The 27,673-nt window shown below is 38.6% G+C and overlaps 1 protein-coding gene across 2 annotated transcripts in view; it reads left to right on the top strand.

The window, feature by feature from the left end:
• The window catches only part of LOC122563261 (zinc finger protein 76-like), a 73,077-nt gene that overhangs the window by 19,451 nt on the left and 25,953 nt on the right, over window positions 1-27,673 (top strand). For both annotated transcript variants that reach the window (XM_043716902.1, XM_043716903.1), the window contains exons 2-7: window positions 8,013-8,098; window positions 10,564-10,644; window positions 11,857-11,937; window positions 16,556-16,755; window positions 17,832-17,906; window positions 19,069-19,185. In XM_043716902.1, coding sequence (XP_043572837.1) covers window positions 8,023-8,098; window positions 10,564-10,644; window positions 11,857-11,937; window positions 16,556-16,755; window positions 17,832-17,906; window positions 19,069-19,185 — 630 coding nt within the window. In that variant the 5' untranslated portion in view covers window positions 8,013-8,022. The remainder of the gene's footprint in view (window positions 1-8,012; window positions 8,099-10,563; window positions 10,645-11,856; window positions 11,938-16,555; window positions 16,756-17,831; window positions 17,907-19,068; window positions 19,186-27,673) is intronic.

Here is a 27,673-nt window from a genome sequence, read left to right as displayed (position 1 = left end):
TTGATGTATGGTAGTGTGGCTAGTGCTTTGGGTTGCGGCATGTCCTCGTTCCGTTGTCTCTGCCTTAGGCATCTGTTGATGAAATTGCGAGGGTATCGTTTTTTTGCGAATACCTTGTATAGGTGTTCCTCTTCCTCTTTTTGCAGTTCTGGTGTGCTGCAGTGTGTTGTGGCCCTTTTGAATAGTGTCTTGATGCAACTTCATTTGTGTGTATTGGGGTGGTTGCTTTCATAGTTCAGGACTTGGTCTGTGTGTGTGGCTTTCCTGTGTACCTTAGTGGTGAATTCTCCGTTTGGTGTTCTCTGTACCCTCACGTCTAGGAACGGGAGTTGATTGTCCTTTTCTTCCTCTCTCGTGAATCGGATTCCTGTGAGTGTGGAGTTGATGATCCGGTGTGTATTCTCTATTTCCGTGTATTCTTTATTCTAAAACGAAGGACCCGATACCCAGCATGAGCAAAACTAATGTAGTGTACAAAATCCCATTGTCTGTGTGGAGTTTGCATGTTCTCTCTGTGTCTGCGTGGGTTTCCTCCGGGTGCTCCAGTTTCCTCCCACAGTCCAAAGATGTGCAGGTCAGGTGAATTGGCCATGCTAAATTACCCATAGTGTTAGGTGCATTAGTCAGAGGGAAATGGGTCTGGATGGGTTACTCTTCGGAGGGTCGGTGTGGACTGGTTGGGCCGAAGGGCCTGTTTCCACACTATAGAGAATCTAATCTAATTTAATCATTTTCTTTCTTCTAAACTTGTTGACTCAGCTGGAGTTCTATGAGCTAAGTAGTGAATGTGGGTACAGTTACAATGTTTAAACGAAATTTAGATAAATACATGAATAAGACATGTTTGGAGGGATACAGGCCAACTGCAAGGCAGGTGGGACTAGTTTAGTTTGGGAATATGATTGGATTCTACAAAAGGTCCTCCAATCTATTACCTCGGTCGCCAGTTGTCTTGTGATTTAATGACGTGAGTGGGTTTGCCACATAGACAAGCTCAATTTTCATTTGTATCTGTCTTTCACATGTATGCATACACTTTCCAACAAAGTTCACTAGATACTGTATTAGTTATGTGTGGATCTTTGGCTGATATATCTCCTTAGCTTGGGAATAATCTGAGTCGAGTAGTACAAGCCTCATTGTTCTCTTGACATCAGTTTTTTTTATTGTCAGGACATCTTCAGGGTTAAACAGAAATCTTTATGGACTGTGTAACTGAATAATATGTTTATGGCACATTTACTAGCACAGTTTTGGGAAATTCCAATCTTCCCATGCTTGGCCTTTTTGAAAGTATTCATGAAAGTGTAATTTTTATAGTTGTAACAACCTTATACAACTAAATTAAACAATTTTTGAAATTGCGATTCTTTACATCAGTTTCTTTTGATTTGCAATTTTTACTGTAATTTTCTCCCCCATAATAAATGGAAACATTTTGTTCCCTTGAGGTTTTTTTATTCTTTCAATTAATGACTCCTGGCCCCACTAGCCATTTTGATGAGAAATAAATCTGTCCCTCTTCTGAACGTTTGTTTTTGAATCATTTGAATCTTAGAACTCTGCTGATTATCTAATCATAAGCATGACCAGATCAATTGTTGATGTAACATTAAATGGACACCCACTGTTGCAAGATGAGTTATCTCTTCTGCAAAGCTGGCAGCCAGTAATGTCTAGGCATGATTATTTGTCTGAGTCAAAGGCAGATTTAATGAATGTAATCATCTATATTAATATCCATCTGTAATGTTTTCTTTATAGATTGATGTTTTACTCCTGTATTCACCTAAAATATTGCATGCGACATTTAGACTATTTTAGTTTTTTATTGGTTTCAGTGCAAGCTTTATGTTTTTAACATTAAATGATTATTTAATTCAAAACATGGATGTAAGAGTTTAAATAGATGCTACCAGAGCAAACAAGGTTACCTAAGAAAGCCATTGATGTTGTCTCGTGCCTGTAGTAATGAAAATATAATTAGCGGTGGTTTTACTGAATACTTTCAGATAAGAGTTTGTGTTTAAAAGTGCAGAGACGTTTTAGGTAAATGGAATTTAATACTTCAACTGTTTTTTCTTTCCTTTTTGCAAGTGGAATAAAAATATTGGTGCACATTACGTTAAAGATATTTACTTCAAATAAAGAAAACATTGAACAACATGTGTAAAAATTGTTTAATAAGAGGAAAATAGGGGATGCACAACTCCAATTGTGGCTCTAGTTTATTCAGATGTATCATTGGTGCATCTTAATTGTCACACATTCTTATGTGCCATATATTGTTGATACATCATTCAGCAAAGTATTATGTAGGATTATGAAGAATGAAGCAGAACACCAAATTGATCTGACGTTAATTACCTGGTACTGTGTATAAAATGTTCTTTGAAGTACATTTTGTGTCAATTGAAGTTCATTTTGAGAATTGCATCGGGGAGAATGATTGTGAGATGAGTGTTGGATGTTAACACATTCAGATGAATAATTTTTTTTCTCTGTTACAAGGTTGAGTCAGAGTCATACAGCAAGGAAACCGACCTTTCGGTCTAACCAGTCCATGCTGACCATGTTCCCAAACTAAACTAGTCCCACCTGCCTGCAATTAGCCCAATTCATCCAAACCTTTCCTATTCATGTATTTATCTAAATTTCTTTTAAACATTGTAACTGAACCTATATCCACCACTTCCTCTGGAAGTTCATTCCACAAACCACTGTGTTTTAAAAAAAAACCCCATGTCTTTTTTAAATATTTCTCCTCCCACATTAAAAATTATGCCCCTTAGTCTTGAAACCCCCACCCTAGGGAAAAGACAGTTGTCATTTTATCTACACCTCATGATTTTATAAACCTCTATAAGATCACCCCTCAACCTCCTGTCCTCCAGTGAAAAAAGGCTTATAACAATTGTTAAGAATATATGTGAGTTAATGTCTTAATTAAAATAAGTAAATAATGTTATATGATTCTGTTAGGCAAATGTCACATACTAACATACATTAACATTTGAAGGATTTATCTACTGTCTGTTATCATGCACAGATAAAATTGGTCCCATTATTGGTACTTGCCTTCTGTTTTCACCTCAGTGATTTAGTTTAGTACACCATAACTTTCACAATGGTTTTCCTGGACCGCCGGAGGCTGAGGGGTGACCTTACAGAGGTTTATAGAATCATGAGGGGCGTGGATAGGGTGAATAGCCAATATCTTTTTCCTAGGAAGCGGAATCCAAAACTAGAGGGATTAGGTTGAGATGAGGGGGGAAAGATTTAAAAAGGATCTGAAGGAAAAGGTTTTCATGCCGAGGGTGGTGCATATATGGAACAAGCTGCCAGAGGATGTGGTGGAGGCAGATACAATTATAACATTTAAAAAGCATCCTAGAGGGAAGCATACCTACAAATAAAAAGGGTTTAGAGGGATACAGCTCAAATGTTAGCAAATGGAACGAGGTCAGATTGGGATGCCTGTTCAGCTCAGCTGAATTGATGGAAGAGTCTGTTTCCATACTGTATGACTCTATGACTATTATAATCTTATTGGAAGCAATATTTAAATAGCTGCTAAGTATACTTGTACAAACTGCAATTACGTATCAATTTGAAATTAGAATAAAACATTTGCAAATATTTATATGTAGAATATTAATTAGAAGTTGTTGAGGGACATTGAGTTCTATTACAGCACTTGTCTCACGGTAGGAGAGGGAGGATTTCGGTTCTGAGCTCCCTATACTGAAGCCAGACTCCCAGGTAAAGGATGTAATTGGTCCAAATTGAAACGTACTTCAAAACTTAAATCCAAATTGTTAATCAAGTATAAATCAATAGTCCTGCAGATAAGAATATTCCAAGTTACATGAACAACTTATGTGAGGTTGATGGATGCACTCTCCCACAACTCCATGGGTCATAACATGAGATAAAAGTATTTTTTCTGGTTACCAAGATGACTAATTAAATATTTATCTATATCAGGTTTTAAACAATAAGAATTTATCAACCGAGTTACTTAATAAACACAATTATGTATTTGGAATCAAAATAAAACTTATTCAATACTTGGTTAACATACACAGTCAGTGATATAAAAATAGAAATGCTTATCCCTCTAAATATCCCCAAAATATAAACATACACACACACACAAATATATCATCTCTCCCTCTCTCTCCCGCCCCCACCTCCCTCCCCAAAAATAAATTTTATAAATTTCTCTGCTGAGATTAACTTTTGGAACAAAGAGTGTTTTAGCCAATATGTTATTCTTGAAGGCAAAAGGATAAAGTGTAGGAAATATTTCAGAGTCATTTGCTGTGCTATTCTATCTTGTGTGGTCTTCATCATTCATGCTGTGACATCTTGCAGACCCAGCTTGCTCAAGACATACAATTTTGAGATGTTTGTTCAATCAATCTATCAACAGAGCAAATACCTTTCACACTGAACTCATCATGAGGGCTTTCTTTATAGAAATGGAAAAGATCAGCTTTCTCCCAACTTAGCTTTTTCTTAGCATGCTTCCATCCAACTGAACCAGATGAAATAAGAACCTCTCCAATTAAGTAATTGTTCAAAACAACAAAGCAACAAGTAGTTTTCACTGGCTGTGTAACTTAAAAACTCCCTATAGAAAATAAAGTCAACATTTGTCGACGGTAGCCTTCCAATGATCTCATTTAAAGGAATCACTCCAGGCATTTCCACAAAACTTGGAATAAATGTATTTTCTTCACAGTCCTTCCAAATTTAAGTCCTCCAAGAAATACTAAATATAAAGTGTCTTCATAACATTATTACTTTTACTGACTCTAATATTACTGCTGACAGCTTACAAAAATGTGGGTGTTATTTAATTTAAAAATCTTAATAGGCTTGAGGATTATATTTCTACTGTTAGAGTCAAGTGCAGTTTTGGGATAATGTAAATTGGTATCTGTTTGATTAATTCTTGTGCTGGACATTATATCTTGTCAAAACATAACCTGGCAGTAATTCCGTGGAAAGGTAATTAACCAGTTGGCCGTGTAAATCTCAGTTGACATGTTGGAATTTATTTTATAAAGGTTTCTAGAATGGGAGTGTTTCTGGCATGCCAGAATGTATTGCCTATCCCTAACAAACCTTGAGAATATGGTGGTGAGGCTCCGCTGTGGAGTGCAGCAAGCCAAGTGTCGGTACACCTACAATATTGTTAAGGAGGGAGTTCCAAGATTTTAACTTAACAACAATGATGGAATGGTGCTGTTTCTAAGTTATAATACATTGCAGGTGTTGATGTTCCAAAGATGTTCTTTTACTTTCCAGCTGGTAGAGTTCACACATTTGGAAGACACAGTCAAAGGAGCCTTGACAAAATGCTGCAATGTGCACTTAGCAGTGGAATCCTCTATGCCCTCTGTTTCTGTGAAGTTCACACAAGTTGCCTTATTTCCCTGTCCCTGTACTGGCTGTAATCAGACTCGTGCCTACTAACTTATCTGTGTATATCCTAACTCTGTACCAGCCTTTAAGTTACTTGAAGTGCTTGTATCTGAGCTGCTACCTGCAAATGTTAGGTTAAGTGACAGTGCTTCCTCTTCCAGGTTATCACCTTCTACTTGCCCTCAACTTTCTTCCAGAGGGATTGAGTCAGCAATTCTTGATCATGTAAAGCTCCAAAGTATAAGAAACATTGGGTAGGAAGAAAATGAGAATACCATGATCATTTCATTTCATGACACCTTTCAGAGTAACGGTTAAAAGTTGGGGAAGAAATTGCATAAAGCAGCAAGACTATTATGCAGGATGGCCTCTGCTGGACTTGATAACGTTGGCTCCATAGTTGTACATGTTTGTCCGGACCACCACCTCCAGTATCACTGAAAGGATGGAGGTATGCTGGTCTATCTCCAGACTCCTGGCTTTCTGTTCTGTTGTATGCCACATGCTGCTAGAGCCATAGAGATATATAGCATGGAAACAGCCCCTTCGGTCCAACTTGTCAATGCCAACTGGATATCCTAAATAAATCTAGTCCCATTTGCCAGCATTTGGTCCAATATCCCTCTAAACCCTTCCTAATCATGTACCCATCCAGATGCCTTTTAAATGTTGTAATTGTACCAGGTTCCACCACTTCCTCTGCCAGCTCATTCCCTACATGGACCACCCTCTCTGTGAAAAGGTTGGCCCTTAGGTCCCTTTTAAATCTTTCCTTCTCACCTTAAACCTATCCTTTCTAGTTTTGGACTCCCCCACCCTGAGGAAAAGACCTTGTCTATTTACCCTATCCATACTCATCATGATTGTACAAACCTCTATGAGGTCACCCCTCGGCCTCCGATGCTCCAGAGAAAATAGCCCCAGTCCAGTCAGCCTCTTCCTATAGTTCAAACCCTCCAACCCTGGCAACATCTGTATAAATCTTTTCTAAAGCCTTTCAAGTTTAACTACATCCTTCCTATCGCAGGGAGACCAGAACTGCATGCAGTATTTCTGTAGTAGCCTAACCAAAGTCCTGTACAGCCACAACATGACCTCCCAACTCCAATACTCAGTGAGATTGCCCTTAATTAACTATAAGTCACTGTCTGCCAAAAATGATTAGATAGAGCTTTGTGAAAGCAGTGAGTGGTGTGTCTGTGACTAACATGCTTCACCGGTGTATGTGGATGGAATGTAGAATAAGGATACTGGGGAATGAATGGTAAGTGTCATTGTGTGATGGGAATTTGTGATGGGAATCTGGTGCATCAAGCAGCGCAAGAGATAATAGGCATGGCACTAGATATTTCATTTCAGGCTTAGGAAACGCAACTTGAGCCATTTCCTGGCTATAGAAACTGAGCCCATCACCTCTGCTACATCCATCAAATTTGTACCTTTGGAGATGTGAGCAAGCAGTGTCAAAAGAATATGTGCGCTAAGGCAAATTGGTTCAAAGGCTTTCTTCAGTTTGCTGGGACATGGGTCCAGCTCTCCACATTGTTCTTGTGTCCCTTTACTGTTTCCCCTTTGTGCAGTTAAATATTCCTCACGCCTCTCCCCATGAACTTTGCTTAGCCACTCACCAGATATCCGTTATGGACAGTCCTCAGGAGCCACGTACTCTATTAGAAACAGGAAATCATTGAAATATACATGCAAAGTCTGACAATATAATTGAGCTGCCATTCAAAAACTAACCATTCAAACTGAAAAAGCCTCCAGACCCAATGGAAAATAATACCTGGTCATAGAGTTGTAAAAACAAGCATCTATTTAATGTTCACATGAAAAATAGGTTACTACTTATTAATCTTTTAAAATTATCAGACCGCTTACATAACTGCCTTCTGAGATAAATAGTTCATTAGCTTTTGAAAATCAACCGAGCATTTACAGGATTCAACTATCAAAACGAACCTTTGTAACTTCAAACAATGGAGCCATTGAAACTAGAAGTACAAATTACTCAGTTTTTTCTAAGTTACACAAGATGATTTGTCTGTCAGAACAGTTCAGGAACAGATGGCTGTTTTCACTAAGACACACTGCAGACAATTGTTCGCCCCCAAATTGTGAAGATTGAAGTCACTTAACGCTAGGATTTATAATCACTGCGTTTTCTATTTTGAATGAATAGTAGTATCTTTCTTAGTGGGAAAACTACTGTAGTATGCCTCAATACTTACACAATGTTGGTCAATTCCTAGAACACATGCATTTTACAGAAGTCCACTCCACTCTCTAGATAGTGTGGGGGTGTCTGCACACTTGTATCTCATTTTCAAACAGTGAGGAGATGCTCACAACTCCAGCTCATCCATCCAAAACTCGGGGTGATTGAAGTTTGCTGTTGCAGTCAGCATTTTCCTATGCATTTTGTCCAATTGTATTGCTTTACATGGTTGAAAAATCATGCTTGCATACTTTCTTATAGTATTGTGTGAAATCTGAGAATGATTTGTTGACTGAAGACACAATGCGCATGCAAGATGTATTCTGTAATATATGATGATAGTGTTTTGTCATTGTTTTAGATTAAGCTAGATGATGGAGAGCCTGAGCCTGCAGGCAGTGACCCTTACTGATGGATCTACGGCATACATCCAACATACATTGAAAGGTGAGCAACCAAATGATAAACTGAAACTTGGGCAACAATGCAACATAGAATGTTGGGGGCGAAATGTAATTTCTCACTCCTCTGCATGGTTAATATCATTCCTCCTTGGGAGCCAGTGAGCAGAACCTAAGCAGTTCTCTATATGTGAATCTGATGATGATTTATCCCAAATAAAGAGCTATAGATGGACACCTTGGGTAGCTTAAATATTTATAAATTGCATATGACCCAGAAGATCAAACAGATGGAACTGAGGTAGAGGTGTAAAGGATATAATGGGAGAATTAACATTCATATGTACTGGGTGGACATTTTTCAAAGTTTCATGCTCATTGCATTTAAGTCATGCCATTTTTTTGATGAAAAATATGTAAGCATACAAAAATAGGGAGGAGGGGAAATTCAACAGTGGAGTGTATCTGAGATTAGTTAAAAGACCTTAAACTAAATTAAATCAATTTCAGATTCCATCTGCAGGCCTGCTGAAACCCACGGGAAGTCTGTTTCTATTTTGAAATGGAAGAACACTCCAATCCTATGATTTAAATAGGGTTATTAAAGCAACCTTTTTAACCTTTAGTTTTGGAAAATCTTCTTGAACTCCTTCACTTCATCATACTTCCTTTTATTAAAACAAAATTTTACAAGATGTGCTTTGAAGTGATGTATTAAGGACATTATACCACTTCATTGTTCATTCAGTTTATTGCACCTCATGAAAGTCTACAATGAGTTTCAATATCAGCAACTACCCTAGGATAATTCAGTTGTTGTTAGTTAGACTTAATATCATTTCCAAACTTCAGCTGGAATTTTGCCTTCCTTAGGGTTGGTGGGAAAGGTGGCAGGAAGAGCAAATATTTAAATGGGTTAGCACTAGGGTTGATCCCTACATCCTTGCTAGGCAGGTCAATAATCTAACTTCCTGATCTGCCACTTAAATCCCTTGCGTAGTCAATTAATGACCCTTCTAGGGCTTTATCCTTACACCCTCCTGATCCCTAACTCCCATTCTACAATCTCACTGCACTCCACTTCACAAAAATGTCACTCAAATTGTTCAGTTAATTCCTGGGAGACTGCTGATCTTCAATGCTTCTGTGTAGCCAGCAGCCTGGGCCTACAAAATGTGTGGTCTTTGATTGGCCAGCAACTTCAGGCAAGGGGGACATTGCTGTTCCAAGGAAATATTGGCTACAAAGTTTGCTGGTCACCACTAAAGTGCCAGATTGGCATTTGATCTGATGGGCTTTCCCACTGATTGTCTTTTATCGTTTAAGGCCCGATTCCCCACAATTCTGTGAGAATAGGGAAAAGTCATCGTGTTTTATTTTTCATGGTAACAAAGGTATAGAAATTGACTAAGCTAAATGAATAATCTAGCATCAATCTGTCAGAAGAAGAGAAAATAAATGTGTGCTTTATTGGAATGTTACCCATTGCCTTTTTCCATATCTACCTGTATTTTTTGCAGTTTTTAAACTAATTTTTTAACAAGTATATTAGTTTGGGGAAAAAGCTGGAATTTATTATTCAAGTCACTTAGTAACCACAATATTGTTAACCCGAGACAACATGATCTTATGAAAGGGAAATTGTGATTGTCACATTTACAGTTTTTGGAGATGAAGCTAGCAAGGGGAACCAGTGGATATAGTATATGTGGATTTTCGAAAAGCATTTAATAAAGTGAAAAGATACATTGTTGTACAACTTAATGAGCTCATGGCAATTGTGCAACCTAATAATGTGATAGAGATTGATTAAAACAGAGTATAGATATAAAGGTTACTCTAAGGTTCTCGGGCTGTTACTGCTGACCATTGTTGGGGACTCAGCTATTTACAATCTATATTAATGACTTGCTGAAAGAATCAAATGTGGTGTATCAGAGTTTGCTGACAGTACAAAGCTAGATGAGAAAATGAGCTGTAAGGTGGATATAGAGTCTGCAAAGAGATAGAAAGGTTTAATGAATAAGCAAGAAAGCGGCAGATAGAGTATAATGTGAGAAAATAGAAAGTTTTTCTTGGATAGAAAGAATAACAAAACAGAATTTTAAAGAAAAAATTATGTTCTGAGCAATTTTGGTGTTATTGTACAGGAAATACAAGAAGTTAATGTGTGGGTGCAGCCACCAATTATGTAGCAAATAGGATATTAGCTGTTATTGCATGCAGGTTGAGAACAAATGTGAAGAGGTCTTGCTGCAGTTAGATTGGGCTTTGGTGAAACCATGTCTAAAATCTCCTCACTCAAGGAAGGGTATGTCTGCTTTAGTGAAGTAAAATGAAAGTTCTTCAGTTAATTACTAGGATGAGAGTTGAAAGAGGTTTGTAGAATGGCCCTATACTTTTTGGAGTTTGGAAGAAGAAGTGAAATGTTTGAAATTCTGAGGGCTTCTCAGGGTAGGTGCAGAAGCTTTTTATCCTGATAATGCTTTGATTTCTGAATATATTTAACAGATGCAAAGTTGGTTGAGGGGCAAACTATTCAGCTGGAAGATGGGACGACAGCCTACATTCAACAAGTTACAATACACAAAGGTAACAACAGAAATTATAGACAGAACATCCATTAATGCTAAACATATGTCCAAGGCATGAGTGAGAGTCAGTTTGCTTAAAGTCTACTTTATGCCAATCTTTGTATTTTCAGTAGAGTTGTTTCTATTACTTATAGTCCCATTTCTATGTGAAGTAATTGCCAATATGTTTGTGTTTTATTAACAAATGAATAAAGATTTTGTTTATGTTCTGAAGTCTAGCAGAGATTAATATTACAGAAGGCGTTCAGCCGAGGATGTCCCGAAAGTAATGTCGCTTTTATTAATAACATATTAATTATATCTTCAGTGATTTTTGACATATAGATTACAGGGATAGAAGCACAATGAGATTCAAGCAGATGTGTGTATGTTTTCCCATTCTGATGCATTTCAATCTCAGCCATTTTACTGGGGGCAAGTGTTGAACAAAGACCAAATTGTTTTCTTCCGGAAAGGTAAGGCAGTCCTTGGGAGGGACACCTGAATCTGAGTGATTTTTATGCAATTTCATACACAAGAGACCTTGTTACCAGTATCCATTCACCTATCCTTTTGTCAATGGGTAAGGAAAGATGGATGGATGAATAAATCGAAATAAAACAGCTGTTTTGAATAGAAGTCACAAAATGTAATTAGATGTTAATCTACAGTTTCATTAAAGTGAAGGTTAAGGTGAACCTCTAATAATCAAGACTGAAACCTTAACATTTTAACTGGAGCATAACACATATCAGTGAAATCATGCAGTTTGTTTCAAAGTTATAATAATTAGCCTTTTTTTCAGCAAGTAGAATATAATTTAGTGTGGACAATGTAAAGCAAGAACAAAATAAACTTATATCCTGTCACTCCAGGTATATTTAACTCCTGCTATGGTATAGATGCAGAACATGATCATATTGGTAGGCTCTTTCTTCACCAAGTTTTAATAGCTAATCAACAGACATTTTGATTTACCTGTCAGTTGAACAGAAGCCAACCCAGAGAAAATTATGTGTGACTGCTTTTCTGTCTGACTTAGTCATATGTTACAGAAAATCGAATTTGCCCACTATTGGGACTGGGGTGTATTGGGAAAGAAAAACTGCAAGAGAGGAGAAAATAATTTCAATGAGGTTAGAAAAAAAAACTGCAACTGTTCAGGATGCACTTTTCAATCCCTTGTTTTGATTTTGTGTTTCAGAGTTTTTTAATGAATTTAAATTTGCAGGTGACAATCTGCCTTTTGAAGATGGCCAGGCTGTACAGCTTGAAGATGGCAGCACTGCATATATCCATCACACCCCTAAAGGTAGCTGTGATTCTTAGAATGTACTCTTACAGCCTTATTTCTGTGCTGGAACAACACTAGATGTCCAGTGTCAATTACATTATAACAGAATTCAAGACCATAGGAACTATGTAAGTGATTGATGAATGACTTCCTCCAGTAGTTTGTAATCAATGCTTATTAGATGAATAATTATGTTAGATTCTGCATCATGTCTATTATTTCTCAAAGTGAAAGGAAAAGGGCGCATGTATTGAAAAAGTGAATAACTCTCCACTCAATCAAGCTTGTTTATGTTGTTTTGGCATTTTGTTCTTTAAAAATTATTTGCTGCACTTTGCTCTGTTATCCCATCCTGATTGATCATTTAGTTCAGGAAATCAAATCTGATAAACAAAAATAAAAACAGGTAATGCAAGAAATGGTCAATAGGTCAGGCAGTATCAGTGGAGAGTGAAACAGTGTTAGCATTTCAGATTGGTGACCTTTCATCAAAAGTAGTAACAGGTAGGATTTGCTCAATATAAAAATGCATATTTGATGTAAATTAAATAGCTTTGCATATCATGGACTTTGTAGAGAAAACAGTGGTGAAGAACATACTGCAAGTATATGGTCATGTCATTAAAACGCTCTCAAAAGTGTATGACTGACCAAAGGGGAATAAGAGTAGATTTAAAGCATGATTGCTTTTCTCTTAAGCCTGAGACAGTAAGGTATTGTTAAATTTACTCCTTCTGCCATTTACTCCTGCCCTTTACTGATGTAGGCCAGAGGGTGTTCCCTAAACCCTGGTTTTCAATTCCAATTATTGAAATAAACACACAGCAACATCTTTTAAGATGTAATCAAAGATAGCGTTTATTAACAAAACATTCAAAGCAGGGAAGAATTGTTTACTACTTTATCCATGCACACAAGCACTCAGGAATCAAAGAATGTAGGCGGGGAAGAGAAATGTTATAAATTACAAATTTTCATAAATCTAGGAATATTAAAAATCAGTTCACGTGAGTTACAACTTCCTAGAGATCAGTGTCCGATAATATTGTCCTTGATGAGTTGGGCCCAGTGATATTCCTTCTTACAGGCAAAGTTTTGGCTGCTTTCCAGCCATCAACTTGGAGACAGAGGTGATGTATCTGAGGCAGGCTGCCAGTTCAGCCTGGAGTCCTGCTTTCCTTTTTGAAGTCAAACAGCAATCGGCAGACTCATAGAATTGTATAGTTAAGCTATTAAACAAGCTCCAACTGCAGTTGGTAAGGCAAAGATACACATTTCAGGGCTAATGGCCCATCTTGGCAGATTAGTTGGAAGATTATTACACTAATAATGTATTCTTACCTTCACCATTATAGTTTACATTGCAACACAATATGTTAAGTCTAAAAGCATCAACGCTTATTTTAGTATAATGAGTCTTTGTCCAGAATTGACTGGAAGAAGCTTGTCACCAAGTACATTGTGTACAGTTTTGACTGGATTATCTACACAACGCAGAAGTGTCTGGAGACAAAATCGTATGATCAGCCTTGTCCATTTTATGAGTTCAGCTAATTTGCTCATTTTTAAAATAAAACAGTATTTAAAAATAAACATATCAAAGAGAATGCCATTTTGCTTTTGGATTTCTCTTTATGTCATCTGGCCATTAGCCAAGTATTTACTAAAAATATTTTGGGTTGCATTGTGAATGCTGGTGTTCAGGATGCCATGTGTTGTTACATAATGGTCATCTTGGAGAAGTAATGGATGGAAATTTAGGATTCCAAACTTTTCCCTGCTAAACTGCAGTTAACTGTTCGGTAGATAGTACCATTATTTGGTTTCACCCATTAAATTACTACTGGATCACTATCAGTATGCAATATCAGAACAATAAGAAATTTTATTGAGGCTTGAAAGTGCTAACTGATCTATAACGTACTGCTTGTTTTCACTAGTACCAAGCACCTTCTGTACTTAATAAACAACTACAATATTTCTTCTTGGTCTGTATCACAATTTTTGAGTCATGATTCTTATGTTAACATTTATAATCAAAGCATCTTGCATCAAAACCCTATAATGGCTGTGCCATTATTTGGCATTCATGCTGTAATTCCGGTCCTCATATCACCAGATGAAGCTAACAGATGGATTGACTAACTTTGTCTACTATTGTTTCTTTATTTAGCCCAAAGTTGTGAATTCTTCCTGTCTCTATCCTAATGATCAATACAGTCAAGGCTTTCACCAGTCTAACTTTGATGGAGCCATTCAATTCTGATTAGACGCTGTGAGCCACTCACTCAGTTTCCTTTCTGTTAATGGATTGATCTTAGGCTCACTTGCCCCAAACTGATTGCATTGATAAGTTTGAAAGAACGTTTACTATACAAACAGAGGCTAGTTGGCTCATCATGTTTGCACCAGCTGAAAGCCAAGCCATCCCACCTAATGCCAATTTCCAGTCTTTAGTCTGTAGCCCTGCAGGGGCTTGAGTATATCCAGAGATTATTTACATGAGTTGAAGGTTAATTGCTTTACTATCCTTTGAGGCAATATGTTTTAGACCATACCACTCGCAAGGTGAAAACAGTTTGCTTCATCTCCCTTTTTAGTTGTTTTTACCAATTATTGTAAATTGATGTCCACTCCCCCACAGTCATTGGTTGCAGTGCTAAGGTGGATAAGCCTTTCTGAACCACTGCATTTGGGCTCCTCGCAATTTTGTACGTCTCAATCAAATCCCCCATCAGCTTCTTCTGTTCTAAGGAAGACAGCCCAGGCCTATCTGGCTTTTTTCCTCCTATCTGGCTATATTTTTCCAGTCCTGGCAACATCCTTGTAAAGTTTCTCTATGGCCTCTTTAGTGTAATGTCATCCTTTTATTGATGAGGTGACTAGAATGCACACAGTATTCACGTTGGAGCATAACTAATGATTTATATAGTTTCAGTGTAAACCCCCCCCACCCCCCTCCGTATTCTATATATGTACAAAGGAAATGATTCCATTAAAATTGGTTTTGGGATTGTCCTTCCTGCATTCTGGTTTCATATTCATTTTAGTCGTGGTAAAGACTCGAGCATTTCACTTTGGGTGGTACAAAATATATTAATTCATTAGGTTCCTTTTGTTTTAAGAAAAGCTTGTATTAACTCAGTAATCCTAAGCAGATTTTTATTGTTTTAAGTTACATTTCAAATAATTGCAGGTGGCAACGAATTCTCCAAAGTAACAAACCTTCACTTAAGTTATATATTTGAATGGCATATCTCTTTATCTTATGGCCAATGATAGCTGGATATTGTAAAAACACAATTAAAATAGTTTGATCAGTAGACTTTGCAGTTCTTGTTTTATAGGTCTTTCTCAACATTATGATAATAATTTCAACTGCAAAGTGCTTAGTTGACTGTGAAGTGCTTTGAGATGTCCTGAGGAAATGAAAGGCGCTATATGAATGCACATGGGTTTTTTTCTTTGTTTGAAGCAGTTGGTGTCATTTGCTAAGTGATTGCTTTGACGCAGTTTGTTTTTTATGATCTATATCATAATTGAATACATTAAGATTTTGCCAATGATGATCTTATTTCCATGAGAACTGCATACAAAAATTTTAATGAGACTTACCCTCTTTGTGGTGTTGGTAACAGCAAATGTCAAGCCTGGTTGTTTTTTTACTTACATGACCTGTCATATGTGAGTGGAGATCAGAGAAGTGTGAGGAGCCTGGAAGTCAGGATTCCCCTGTAGGCTATGGAGTTTTAACTTGTCAGCAGTATGCATGCATGTTTTTGTGAGATCACCAATCAATTCTCCATACCATAACCAGCCTAATTTACAAGCCTGACTTTTGGTTATTCAAGGTACAGACTTTTGGTAGCTGCAGAACCAGATAGGTCTATGGTGCAGCACTTCATGAGATAATGACCATTGACGAGATACTGAGCAGAAAAGAGACCATGGTTCGGCTGGGGAAAACACACTGTGAGGAAAAAAAACACAATTTGAAGAACCTTTCGAAAATGGGAAGGGAGGTAATACATTGCTCATGCTGAGAAAACCGGTTGCAGACAGTGCCAGTGAAAGAAAAACTGCAGGTAGTAGAGGGGATGTAGAACAAGAAATAAACTGATATCGACAAAGGCAAACACAGACACATGCATCTTGTGAAACCACCAAACCTTTGAGATAGCACCTTATATTGTCAAGTTCAAGTGTGTTGGTACTGAAGTTGAGAAATAATCCAAAGTTTGGACTGAGGTTGTTGTTTATTTGTGACACTAAATAAAAATAAGTCATCTACAGTTGACCTTGTTGGAAGTTATTTAGAACATAATGAAGCCATGCTGTCTTTCGACGTAGTTACAGGTCGTTCTGCTAAAACACGCATTTCGTTAATATGAATTCACTATTACGCAATTGACGAATTGGGGAGACTATTCTTAAAGTGTAAACCTTTAAAGCGTGTATTGGTTATAACACGATTCTGGCCCCATCAGTTTAAATGGTGCTGCTGTTATGAGACTTTCTGAGAACATGGGATTGCATGAGAACGGAACTACCGTGTTATAACGGAACCGACTGTACTGTGGCTGCCTCAAAATTGCCCTGGTAAGTAGCAATTATTGTGTCTAATTGTCTTCCCCAGATGATTTTGACCAGGATGCAGTACAAGCAGTCCAACTAGAGGATGGTACAACAGCCTATATTCATCACCCAGTCTCCATGCAGGGTTCCAACACTATCCTGGCTGTGCAGACAGAAGCAGGTTTAGAAACACTGCGTGCTTCAACAGATGGCACTGTCGACCATGAGTCTATTAGTGCTCTTGAGCATTATGCCAACAAGGTAAGCTTTATCCATGATTTGGAACAATCTTTGCTCATTGTTGTGAATGTGAGCTTTTGTAGGATGATTGTCTCATAACTGTCTCTTTAATTCCAAGGGAAAATGGTGGAATGAAGAGAGCCATGTGTGACTTCCAAATTGTGCCAGATGCAAAGCCTGGGTGGCTTGGTTGTTATGGGGAACAGGACAGTCCAGGTTAATTTACTGGCAAGAAGGATACCGTAGGGAGTTTCCTTTTTTGGAGACCAGAAGTAGAGGACATTGTAAGACTTAGAGGTCTCCCTTTTAAGAGTGACTTGCAGATAAATCTTTCACAGAGGGTCATTAATCTGTGGAATTCTCTTCTCCAGTGGAAACCAAGTCAATGAATTTATTCAAAGCTGAGCTGGATAAATTTTTGATAGTTAAGGGAATCAATAGTGATAGAGAGCAGAGAGTAAATGGAGTTGAGACTGCAGGCAGGTCAGTTGCGATCTTATTGAATGGCAGAGCAAGTTCAAAGGGCCAATGACTTACTCCTGCACCTACATCCTATGTTTCACATCTGTAATGAACCTCAACTCTACCAAAACCCATGGTCAAAATAGCGAGTTAGCTGAATTTCATCCAGGCCCCAACTCTCAATACAATCCTGTTGAATATCTGATATCAATTTCCAAAAAAATTCACCTTGCATTCATGTTTTGCTGAATGATCTCAATTTAAAAATTGTATGTGATATCAATTAAATATGTAACGAAGGTTGTGAATAAATAAAAACCATTTGTGGTTTTCACAGAACAATGAACAGGGTTGACTAATTCAATCCGAAACAGCAATTAAAATCCCAGAACATGATTTAATAAGTTGCAGTTTGTCTAATAATCAGTGGTTCCAAAATCATCCCTTGGATAGCATAAAATAATCCATTTTCTGACCCACTAAACAATTTCAAAGAATAACAACAAAGCATTTTGTCAAACGTGCAATTTGTAATAAAATGATATTCATGTTAAATCAACTATCTTGTTTTGAATATTTGTAAATAAAAGAATCTTTAGTGAATTAGTATTAGTTTGAAGTGTTTGTTTTTTCAGGTGTCAGAGGAAGATGAAGGGGTCAGCAGTACTACTGGGCTACCTTCCGATGTGAGCAAGGACAAACCTGTGCAGGTATCACTTTCAGTTTCATATCAGCATAAGATTGGTGTGCAATTCCTTGGGTATGCAAATTAATCCCTGGAAAGTAGTGGACCTGAGACATCTTTGCTGACTCATGACAAGGGTGGTATTTTCTGTTGATGTTTCACCAAACTAGTAGCAATGAGCACTGCCTGTTTAACTCTACAATTTGGAAGGTATTGGTATCTGTGTTTGATTGGGAGCAATTAATCTGCTATATTGAAGCAAACGCAACCTTCCTCAGATGTAAAGGACATATTAATGATTAATAATTAATCCTTTAGGACATCTTAATGGTTAACTAAAACACTACACATATGTTATTCTTTTATTATCAAATTTTCTACCAATTTATTTGGCTGAATTAACTTATATTACATTCTATACTACATATCTCCTTCAACATTATAAAAACTAGATGTCCTATTTAAATGCACAATTTATCAAATCAAAGCATTACTCCCAATAGCTTGATCTATTTATCAGTCTTCATTAAAATTAGAATTTCAATGAAAACTTTCAGGAGTTTATTTGCACATTGTTCTGGTTGAAACATTTCAAAGGCTTGTGTTCTTGAGATGAGTTATTTTAAAAACCATAATTTAATTGGACCAGTCTTTACTTAACAGTTTATCTGTAGGGTTCATATTTAGATTACACTAACATTTAATAAACACAACTGCAAATTTGTGTTATTCAACTGAAGTAGTTAATTAAAAGTTATGAGGTGCATATTATTGTTGATTACACTATTCCAATGCCCAGTATGTCTGACTGTTTCCATTGTCAGATTTGTATAATTTGATGTATGTTTCAAAGGTCAGTTTGCTTTTTGGTCATAGTATAATGTAAAAATTAGCTAACTAATGCCAGATGTTCTTGTTTTACCTAACTACTTTTCACTTGCTGTTTGGATGTGTGTTTCAACCGTAAGGGGCAGATTACCATTTTAATTTGCTTTCCACTGCTGAGTTGTCTAATCTGAGTGTTATCCTGAGATCAGAAATTTACCATCTGACTGAAGCTAAAGAGTAAATGTTGTCTGGAGGAGGAATGTTATCTGAGGCGTTCCTGATGTGCACTGATGTGCCATGCCACACAAATTGCTTTAATTAACATTGAAAGATTTTTATCCCCTCTTGTTTTTACACAGCTCGTGATTGATGGTGAAGTGCGAGTCAGTGCAAAGGGGCAGCAGATAGGGGAAAAGGCATTTCGCTGTGGGTTTGAGGGCTGTGGCCGACTGTATACAACTGCACATCATTTAAAGGTAAATAATGGGGCTGACATGGTTTGTGCAACATTTTTGTGCCTTATGCACTTGAGCCTTCACCTTGGATTTAAGGTTCTGAAGAAGGATCACTGGACCCGAAAGGCTAACTCTGCTTTCTGTCCACAGATGCTGCCAGACCTGCTGAGTTTTTCCAGCAATTTCTGTTTTTGTAACTTGTATGTGGAAAAAAAAAGTATAAGAGACAGGCTCAGTACTTTGACCTCTGGGACCAGAATGACTCCAGCGTAGATCCATATAATCCAATATGAAATGGCTCAGCTACTGGACACTTGTCCATGGAACTGTCGATAATTGCACATTAATTAGCAACCTTATTCAGAAGGATGGCCAAAATATCAAAGCAGTAAGTCATAAGGAGTTTAGAAAGAATAGTGGTTTAGGGAGAGAATTCCAGAGCATGGGATCCAGGCAGCTGAAGGCACAGTCACTAGTGATGGACCAATTAAAATGAGAAATGCTCAAGAGGCCAGAATTGAAGGAGCACAGTAATCTTGGAGGATTGTGTGAGTGGAGGAGATTACAGGCAGAGGGAGTGATGAGGCACTGAGGGATATTGAAAGTAAGGATGAAACTTCTTAAATCCAGCCATTTGCTTGACTGGGAGCCATTGTGGGTCAGCAGGGATAGAAATAAGGGTGAAAAGAATTCAACACAAGTTAAGACATGAAGAACAGTTTTAGATTATCTCAGATTTGTGATGGGTAGAATGTTGGAGGCCAGCCAGGGTTATATTGGAACCATTAAGTCTGTTGGCAGCAAAGGGATGGAAGAGTGTTCCAACAGCAAGCTTATCATACATAAATAAAGAATTATTACATATATGATTTCATGATCTTTGCTTTGCATTTTATTTAATGCAAAGGTTGAAGTCTAAATAGGATACACTGATTATAAGTGATGGACTTAAATCTAGTATTTATTTTATAGAATTGCATATTTTCTGAACAAATGTAGTAATATTTGTGTAACTTTTTTCAAGTCCTCTTAATAGATCACAACCTCTCATAGAGACTCCTGAGACTTCAGAAATGTTCAAGAGTCTATATTTCTTCACTATATCTTCTCTGTTTCACTCTTACACTCATCTTGAATCTCACAGTATTTTGCCCCCACAGACTTTGGGCACTTCGACCTTTTCTAAATGTTGGAAGTATGGAGCATCGGAGGCTAAAGAGTGACCTTGTAGAGATTTATAAAATCATGAGGGGCCTGGAAAGGGTAAATAGACAATGTCTTTTCCCTGGGGTAGAGGAGTCCATAACTAGAGGGCATAGGTTTAGGGTAAGAGGGGAAAGATTTAAAACGAACCTAAGGGGCAACTTTTTTATGCAAAGGGTGGTGTGTGTATGGAATGAACTGCCAGAGCAAGTGGTAGAAGCTGGTACAATTATAACATTTAAAAGGCATTTGGATAGCTATATGATTAGGAAGGGTTTAGAGGGATATGGGCCAAGAGCTGGCAAATGGAACTAAATTAATTTAGGATATGTGGTTAGCATGGACGAGTTGGACCAAAGGATCTGTTTCCGCGCTATACATCTCTATGACTCTATGATTCTATTCAGCAGGTCAGGAATAATCTGGAGGGAGGGAGAAGCTCAAGTTAGCCGGTGTGATTTTCACCATGTTGGTGGGAATTCCGAGTCTGCAGGTAGGATTTTCATCTCCTAGATGATAGGATAACTTAAAGTCAGGTCTGACACTGGCAAACAGAGGCATTCTGATACCAAAACAGTAAGTTTAAAAGACAATACCCTATTCATAAAAAACATAAACCCACTTCCTCTCCCTCAGCTTCTCGGCCTTAGACCTCTCAACCCCTCTAACCTTAATTGTCTTACCTGCTAACCCCTTCACCCTTCTTGACCAACTGCTCACCCATTTACCCTCACCACAACCCCTTTACCCTCTTACCATTCATATTCAATAGCACACTCCCCCTGGAGCCACTATGTAAACACAGCACAATGCCCTGTAATAGTATTTGGAAGATGTTGCTGAGCTCTTAATACAGAGCTGCCAAAATGAACATATATCACTTGAAAGGCATTTGAACAACCATACACTGCTTAAGAAACTCCTACAGAGGAATCTCGATTATCCAAAGGACATGGTCGGGGAGTACTTTGTTCGGTTAATTGAATTCCAGATAATTGAATGCCGGATAACATAATTCAATCAAACACTGGGACGTTGCGATCTTGCAGATAATCCGATATTCAGCTAACTGAATGCCAGATAATGGAGGTTCCTCTGTATATCTGTTGATCATCAAACTCTCATTACTCTGGATAGTTGTGTAAACATAATCTATAGTATAGAATCAATTAGGTCCTTTGAAGCTAAATTGAAGCTCATTTGTCTATCTCAAAGCTTTCAAATAGCCAAACAAATGGCTGAGCTGTTTTGCATAACAACAATGGGCATCTTTAAACAATTAATTCAGAATAATACACTGGATTAGCTTTTCAATATTGTACAATGCAGCATGATACTTTATTGTTGGTGGATAATCTAATGAAATTGAAGATTTTTCAACTTCTATAATATAATTCTTTTGTTTAACAACTTACCAGTTGTAATAGAGTATAAGTAGTAATAAACTGGCAACTGCATTATACAATTGTCACTTACCTTTTTCAGTTTCAGCATTATAATTACTGACTTTAATAAACACAGATATAACTCAGCCTACAGTACTTCATGATTTACTGTAAATGTGCTCTGCCTTCCTGCAACAAATCCAGGTGTGATTTTAGAATACTTCCAGACTGCTTGCCGCTCTCTTTCCCCCCCCCCCCACCCCGCTACTCAAAAGGTAGCATCCAGCTCACTGAAAATTTCAAAAATTCTGAAATTCCCACTTCCAGTATGGCCCCTGAGAGTCACAAGCAGCAGTGTGTGGATTTCCTGACCCTCCACATTTCCATCTTTGCTGGAAATACTGATGGAAGTGAAGGCAGGACTTCAGCCTACACTGCTCCCCTGCCAAGTTTTAAATTTCCAATTCTATGCCATCTTCAACTGCAGAGATTAATAATGCAACCGTTTATGAATGAATACCATTCAAGGAAAAATGTGGGCAGGACAGTGAGAGAATAGGGCACAAAGGATAGGACTGTGGTTGAGTAGTGGACACAAGTGAATAAATGACAAATGGGACATTGCAGGGGCAAGCAATCCTGGGGAAAGTGCCATGAATGATCTTGGGATACTTTTAGAGCCTTCAAAGTCTTGTAAAGGTGAAATAAAGCTTTGCAGCTCCATCTGTTAGGGATTTCAGGGGTAGCTTAAAGGAAAGTGATTAAACAGATCCAGTCCAGACTACACCAATGGACAAAATACACATTGGAGCATCCCTAACTCACTGAATTAGATTGTATTGGGTTTAGCACAGCTGAAGATTCCAATTTAAGGATTTGAATAAAACTCCCCCCTCTTCCAAATCACGTGAACCTCAAGTGACACTTGTTATCAGACTTTTGTTTTCTAATTGCCGTATTCTCCAAGTTAAATGACATGGTGGGACTATGAAAATAAACCCCAGTAGGCTAGAACAACAGTATGTGGCTGATTCAGAAGTGATCATGTAATCTGCTTGCACTGTGCCACAAGATTTAATTGGATCATATAGTTGGTTATTGTTACCATCTAGTGGAAGCAGTCAGTATTGTAATGCAAGTTTTCATACAAATTTTAACAGTTTATTTTATTGCTTACAATCCTTTCAAAGGTTATAGCTGTGCAATACCAAACCAAAGGGAACAAAATTTTACCTGTGACTGGTTTTTGGATCACAGTCATTGGGTATAATATTGGGAAGCTGCTTATGAGAAAAACAAAAGCTGTGACTCTGTGCTCCAGTCCCTATCCCCCTTCCCAGAAAGTTGTTGAGTCTGGGGATCAACAGAAAAATTCATAACTGAAGATGATATGTTTTGTTTTTGTAAAGTCATAACATTTTGTGGAACTAAGGCACGGAGATGCAGTTAAGGTACAGAAACAAACAAAAACAGAAATTGACCAGCAGGTCTGACAGCATTGGTGGAGAGAAAACAGAATTAATGATTTAAGTCTAGTTCCCCATTTTTCAGGACTAGAAGCATCTGGCTGCTTATATATGCTGATGGCAGTGGGAAGGTTGGGGGCAGGGGCGTTGGTTGTGGAATGATGGGACAGGTGGAGACGGAGCCCAGAAAAGGGGACTTAGACAAAAGGACTGTTGACAGTGAGCCAGGGAAGAATGGAAGCTAGATAGGTGATAACTGGGACTGTGAATAAATGAAATTGGATTTGCTGTGCTGGAAGCAACCAAGTTCATGACAGGACCTGGGGTTGTGGCAGTAGATAATAGACGAAAAAGGACATTTCATGCCATGAAATTGTTAAACTCTGTGTCGAGCCTTGAAGGCTGGAGGGTACCTAAGCAAAAGATGAGTTGTTGTTCCTCCAATTTGAACCAAAGGTCACTGGAACACTGCGGCAGGCCAGAGAGATAGGTTAAAAAAAAAGGATTGCAGATGCTGGAAACCAGAGTCTAGATTAGAGTGGTGCTGGAAAAGCACAGCAGGTCAGACAGCATCTGAGGAGCAGGAAAATCGACGTTTCAGGCAAAAGCCCTTCATCAGGAATAGAGCTGAATACCTGATGAAGGGCTTTTGCCCGAAACGTTGATTTTCCTGCTCCTCGGATGCTGCCTGACCTGCTGTGCTTTTCCAGCACCACTCTAATCCAGAGAGACAGATATGTTGGTCATGGAACACAGTGGTTTGTTGAAGTGGCTAGGAACTGAAAGCTCGCAAACAAACGTTGGGAATAGGAACTCACTTATCCCTCAAATATAAAAGCAGTGGAAATAGCTGGTACCAGGACTTCTTGACTGGGAGATCTCAGTCAGTCTGGATTGGGAACAACATCTCCAGCAGTAGTCCAGTCCACGTTTCGTCTCCCCAGTGTAAAAGAGCCCACATTCTGAGTAGTGAATCAATAGTCTAGATTGTTTGAAGTGTAGGTAAATTGCTCCTTCACCTGGACGGTATGTGTTTGGGGCCTCAGATGTTGAGAAGACAGAGAATAAAAGGGCAAGTGTTACACCTTCTGCAATTGCATAGGAAGGTGTTGTGGGGATGGGGAGAGTTTTTGGGAATGGAGGAGGAATGAACTAGGGTCTCCTGGAGGGCTGGTCCCTGACAAATGCAACAAGCGAGGGGAGGGAAATAGGTGTCTGCTGGTGGCATCTTATTGGAGGTGGTAGAAATGGCAGTTGGTGGAATGGAAAGTGAGGACAAAGGAAACTCTACCTTTCTTATGGGAGGAGAGAGAAAGGGTGGAGGCAGAGAGAAGGGGTGAAGGCAGAAGTACAGGAAATGGGTCAGGCACAGCTAAGGGCCTTGTCAACCGTGGTAGCTGGGAATCCTTGATTGAGAGAAAAGGTCAACATGTCTGAATCCTCCCCTGCAAAAGGTAGCATCCTCAGATCATAGGCAATGAAAGCACGCAAACAACACAGACTGCAGCTTGGGAGGATAGATTAGGCAATTTAAATGTAAGTTAATTTTAAAATGTTAAACGGCATGTTGTTCTTGAAGGTTGGTGACTTGGCTGGCTTCACATGGTGGTCATTCTGAGTTTGGTGTTGAGGAGGTTTGAGGTTTAAAGTTAAAGACAGACCTTTTTTCTAGAAACAGCCGCTGTTGGGCTGAGTGTTTTCAGAAATATCTGTCTGTGGCACCGAGATTATAAAAATCAGCAAACAAGGTTCAAATCATGCAGGGTAAATGGAGAAAGAGAGATGAGGAATCCATTCAGAACCTGATTCCTCCTCCACATTCCATTTATTTGAGAATTGGGATGCAAAGAAAACAAGTGCTTAAATACACAAAGGGTAACAACTCTCGCTCTCGCTCTCTCTAACTGGCAAATATCCGGAACCTGGCCATGACTAGTGGATTCCACTTGTATGGCTAACATGATTGGAATTCTTCCAGACACACTCCTTTTATAACCCTCGTTGTCTGAGTACATTGTTAGATAATCAGATGTTTGTCAGCTTGCTAATGTGGGAGGAGAATGTTCACACTCCTCCAAGGTAGTTGTTCCAGTTGAGGCTTTGCAGAGATATTACTGAGATATTCTATTTTGGAATTAAAGTATAGAATCTTAGATAGGGGCACACACACCAATGCCTCTGGCACATTGTCTTGTGCAGTTACTTGTCTTGTGTTTCTTAGCTCATTAATCATGCATGTATAATGTTGTGCAAATGACTAGGCAAATCAAAAGTGACAAGTGTACAGGTAGTTCCCAATCCTGGCTGGATCTTCTAGGCCATAAGTTCTGATGCTAGATTTAAAAGCCAACAGTATACTCCATTCATCAAGGTATGTTTTTACTAATGCGAGTCATAAATACCATTTTAGTTCAATCATCACGGTGTGTGTGGTCATAGAATGCTCACTATGTCACACCTGCTTCAGTGGTAACATTGTTCCAGAGTAAGGTTTCCACGCATGCTTTAGCTTTCACAAAGCTGAGGTCAGAACCATAGTTGAAAGGAAAGGTCAGCATTTTATTACATAGATAAATCAAATGGAATACTAATTCACTCCTTCTGCCCAGCTCAGTCACCTAAGAAGCAGGTGGCTATAAGATTATCTTGGCTCAGAAGTCCTTTGTTTTGTCTTCATTTCTTTGGTTATCCTGGCTTATCTCATGATCCATATCCTCATCTTCCTCCTCTGAGGTTTCCCTTTGCTGTTGCATCTCCTCAGCCAACATTGAGACAGTTCAGAGTGCAGCATGCCATTATAATGTGGGACACCATTCTGAGGTATACTGCATGGCACCACCTCACTCGTTCAGGGATTGGTACCTGATTTTCAAGAAGCCTATGGTCTTATGCAATGGCTCTGATGTGGGCAGAATTGTATCATTTCTTAGCCTTGGTCTGCGGATTACTTCAAGGTGTCATCAGTCAGGTGTGGAGGGGGGTTCCCTTTTTTGTCCATCAACCATACTGTATAAGCTGACACCAGTGAAAGAGGCTGGCACCAATGAGTAGTCCAGAATTCAGAGTCATGACAGCTCTCTGGACGTCTCTCTCAGAGCTGCCATATTTGGCTGTTGTAGTCACAACTTACATGAACAAAAAGTCAGTGAAATGCTTTTCTGTTGGCAAAGACTGTTAAGTTTATTTTCGAGCGCTCCGATTACTATGTGGATGTGACTGATCATACTCTGAATAAATGAAAACCCAGTGATGGCCTGACTTCCCATGTCAGAAGGGAAAGACAATGTCAGGGTATCCCTGGTACACACATGAGCTGACAATTGTAAAGTGCCACAAAGGTCGCATTAGTTTCCTGAGACAATTAGCTGGCATAAAAATTAAAGTCAGCTGTTACTTTTGGTACCAGGGTAGGATTGCCAGCTAGTCCAGGTCCTCGTCCAGCAGCTGGCACAGGTATGTGGTGATGACTCTGGACATCCTGAGGTCTTGTCTACATGGCTGCCATTCATTTTCAGATAGACACACTCCTGTCTGGGTGAATCTGTCTCTTTGCTTAAATGGTTATGTATCGCATTTTTCTGCAATATACTCATGTATCTCCATTGAAAGAACATTGACAGCTTTGTGTGAAAACGTTCAGTGACTGTGCACTATGACAATCAAACTGCAGAAATAAAGCATCTGACCTATCAGAACCTGATTTCACTCTGGAATCTGACTTGTCCTGTAGTGTGAGGGGCTAACTCCTGATTATAATATCACAGGAGCCTGGAGACATATACCAGAGCTACATTAACATCTAGCCTGACAATATCCCATCTCATGCACAATATTCATCTCGCCTCATTGAAAGTGACCCATGAAAGTATCAGTGTAAAGCAATGCCAAGAGTCCCTAGGTCACCCTCCTTCTCATCTCGAATGCCAAGCCTCTCCTAACATCATTCATCTTAGCGGTGTCATATTTGCAATCCAGTGACCATCTATCATTGGATAGATGGTCATTGGAAGGTGAGGTTTTGAGACAGTATCCTTTGCACCATTGACTATTCTGGACCTAAGAGATGTCAGGTCATAGCGTACTTTCATTCAGTATTTCATGAGATTAGATTACAAATGGATAACGTGTACTTTGTTGACATGCTTCTTAAGTGTGAATTGAAGGTAGTTTGTTAGTATTTTTACAATATATGTTAATGATATAGAAGATGGTATCAGCAATAACATTAGCAACTTTGCTGATGATACAAAGCTGGATGGCAGGGTGAAATGTGATGATGTTAGGAGATTACAGGGTGACCTGGACAAGTTAGGTGAGTGGGCAGATGCAGTTTAATGTGGATAAATGTATGGTTATCCACTTTGGTGGCAAGAACAGGAAGGCAGATTACTACCTCAATGGAATCAATTTAGGTAAAGGGGCAGTACAGAGAGATCTGGGTGTCCTTGTACACCA

The sequence above is a fragment of the Chiloscyllium plagiosum genome, chromosome 26, assembly GCF_004010195.1.
Source record: "Chiloscyllium plagiosum isolate BGI_BamShark_2017 chromosome 26, ASM401019v2, whole genome shotgun sequence".
NCBI classification, from domain to species: Eukaryota; Metazoa; Chordata; class Chondrichthyes; order Orectolobiformes; family Hemiscylliidae; genus Chiloscyllium; species Chiloscyllium plagiosum.
The sequence above is the reverse complement of the archived record's forward strand: the minus strand, read 5'-3'. Positions and strand labels throughout refer to the sequence as shown.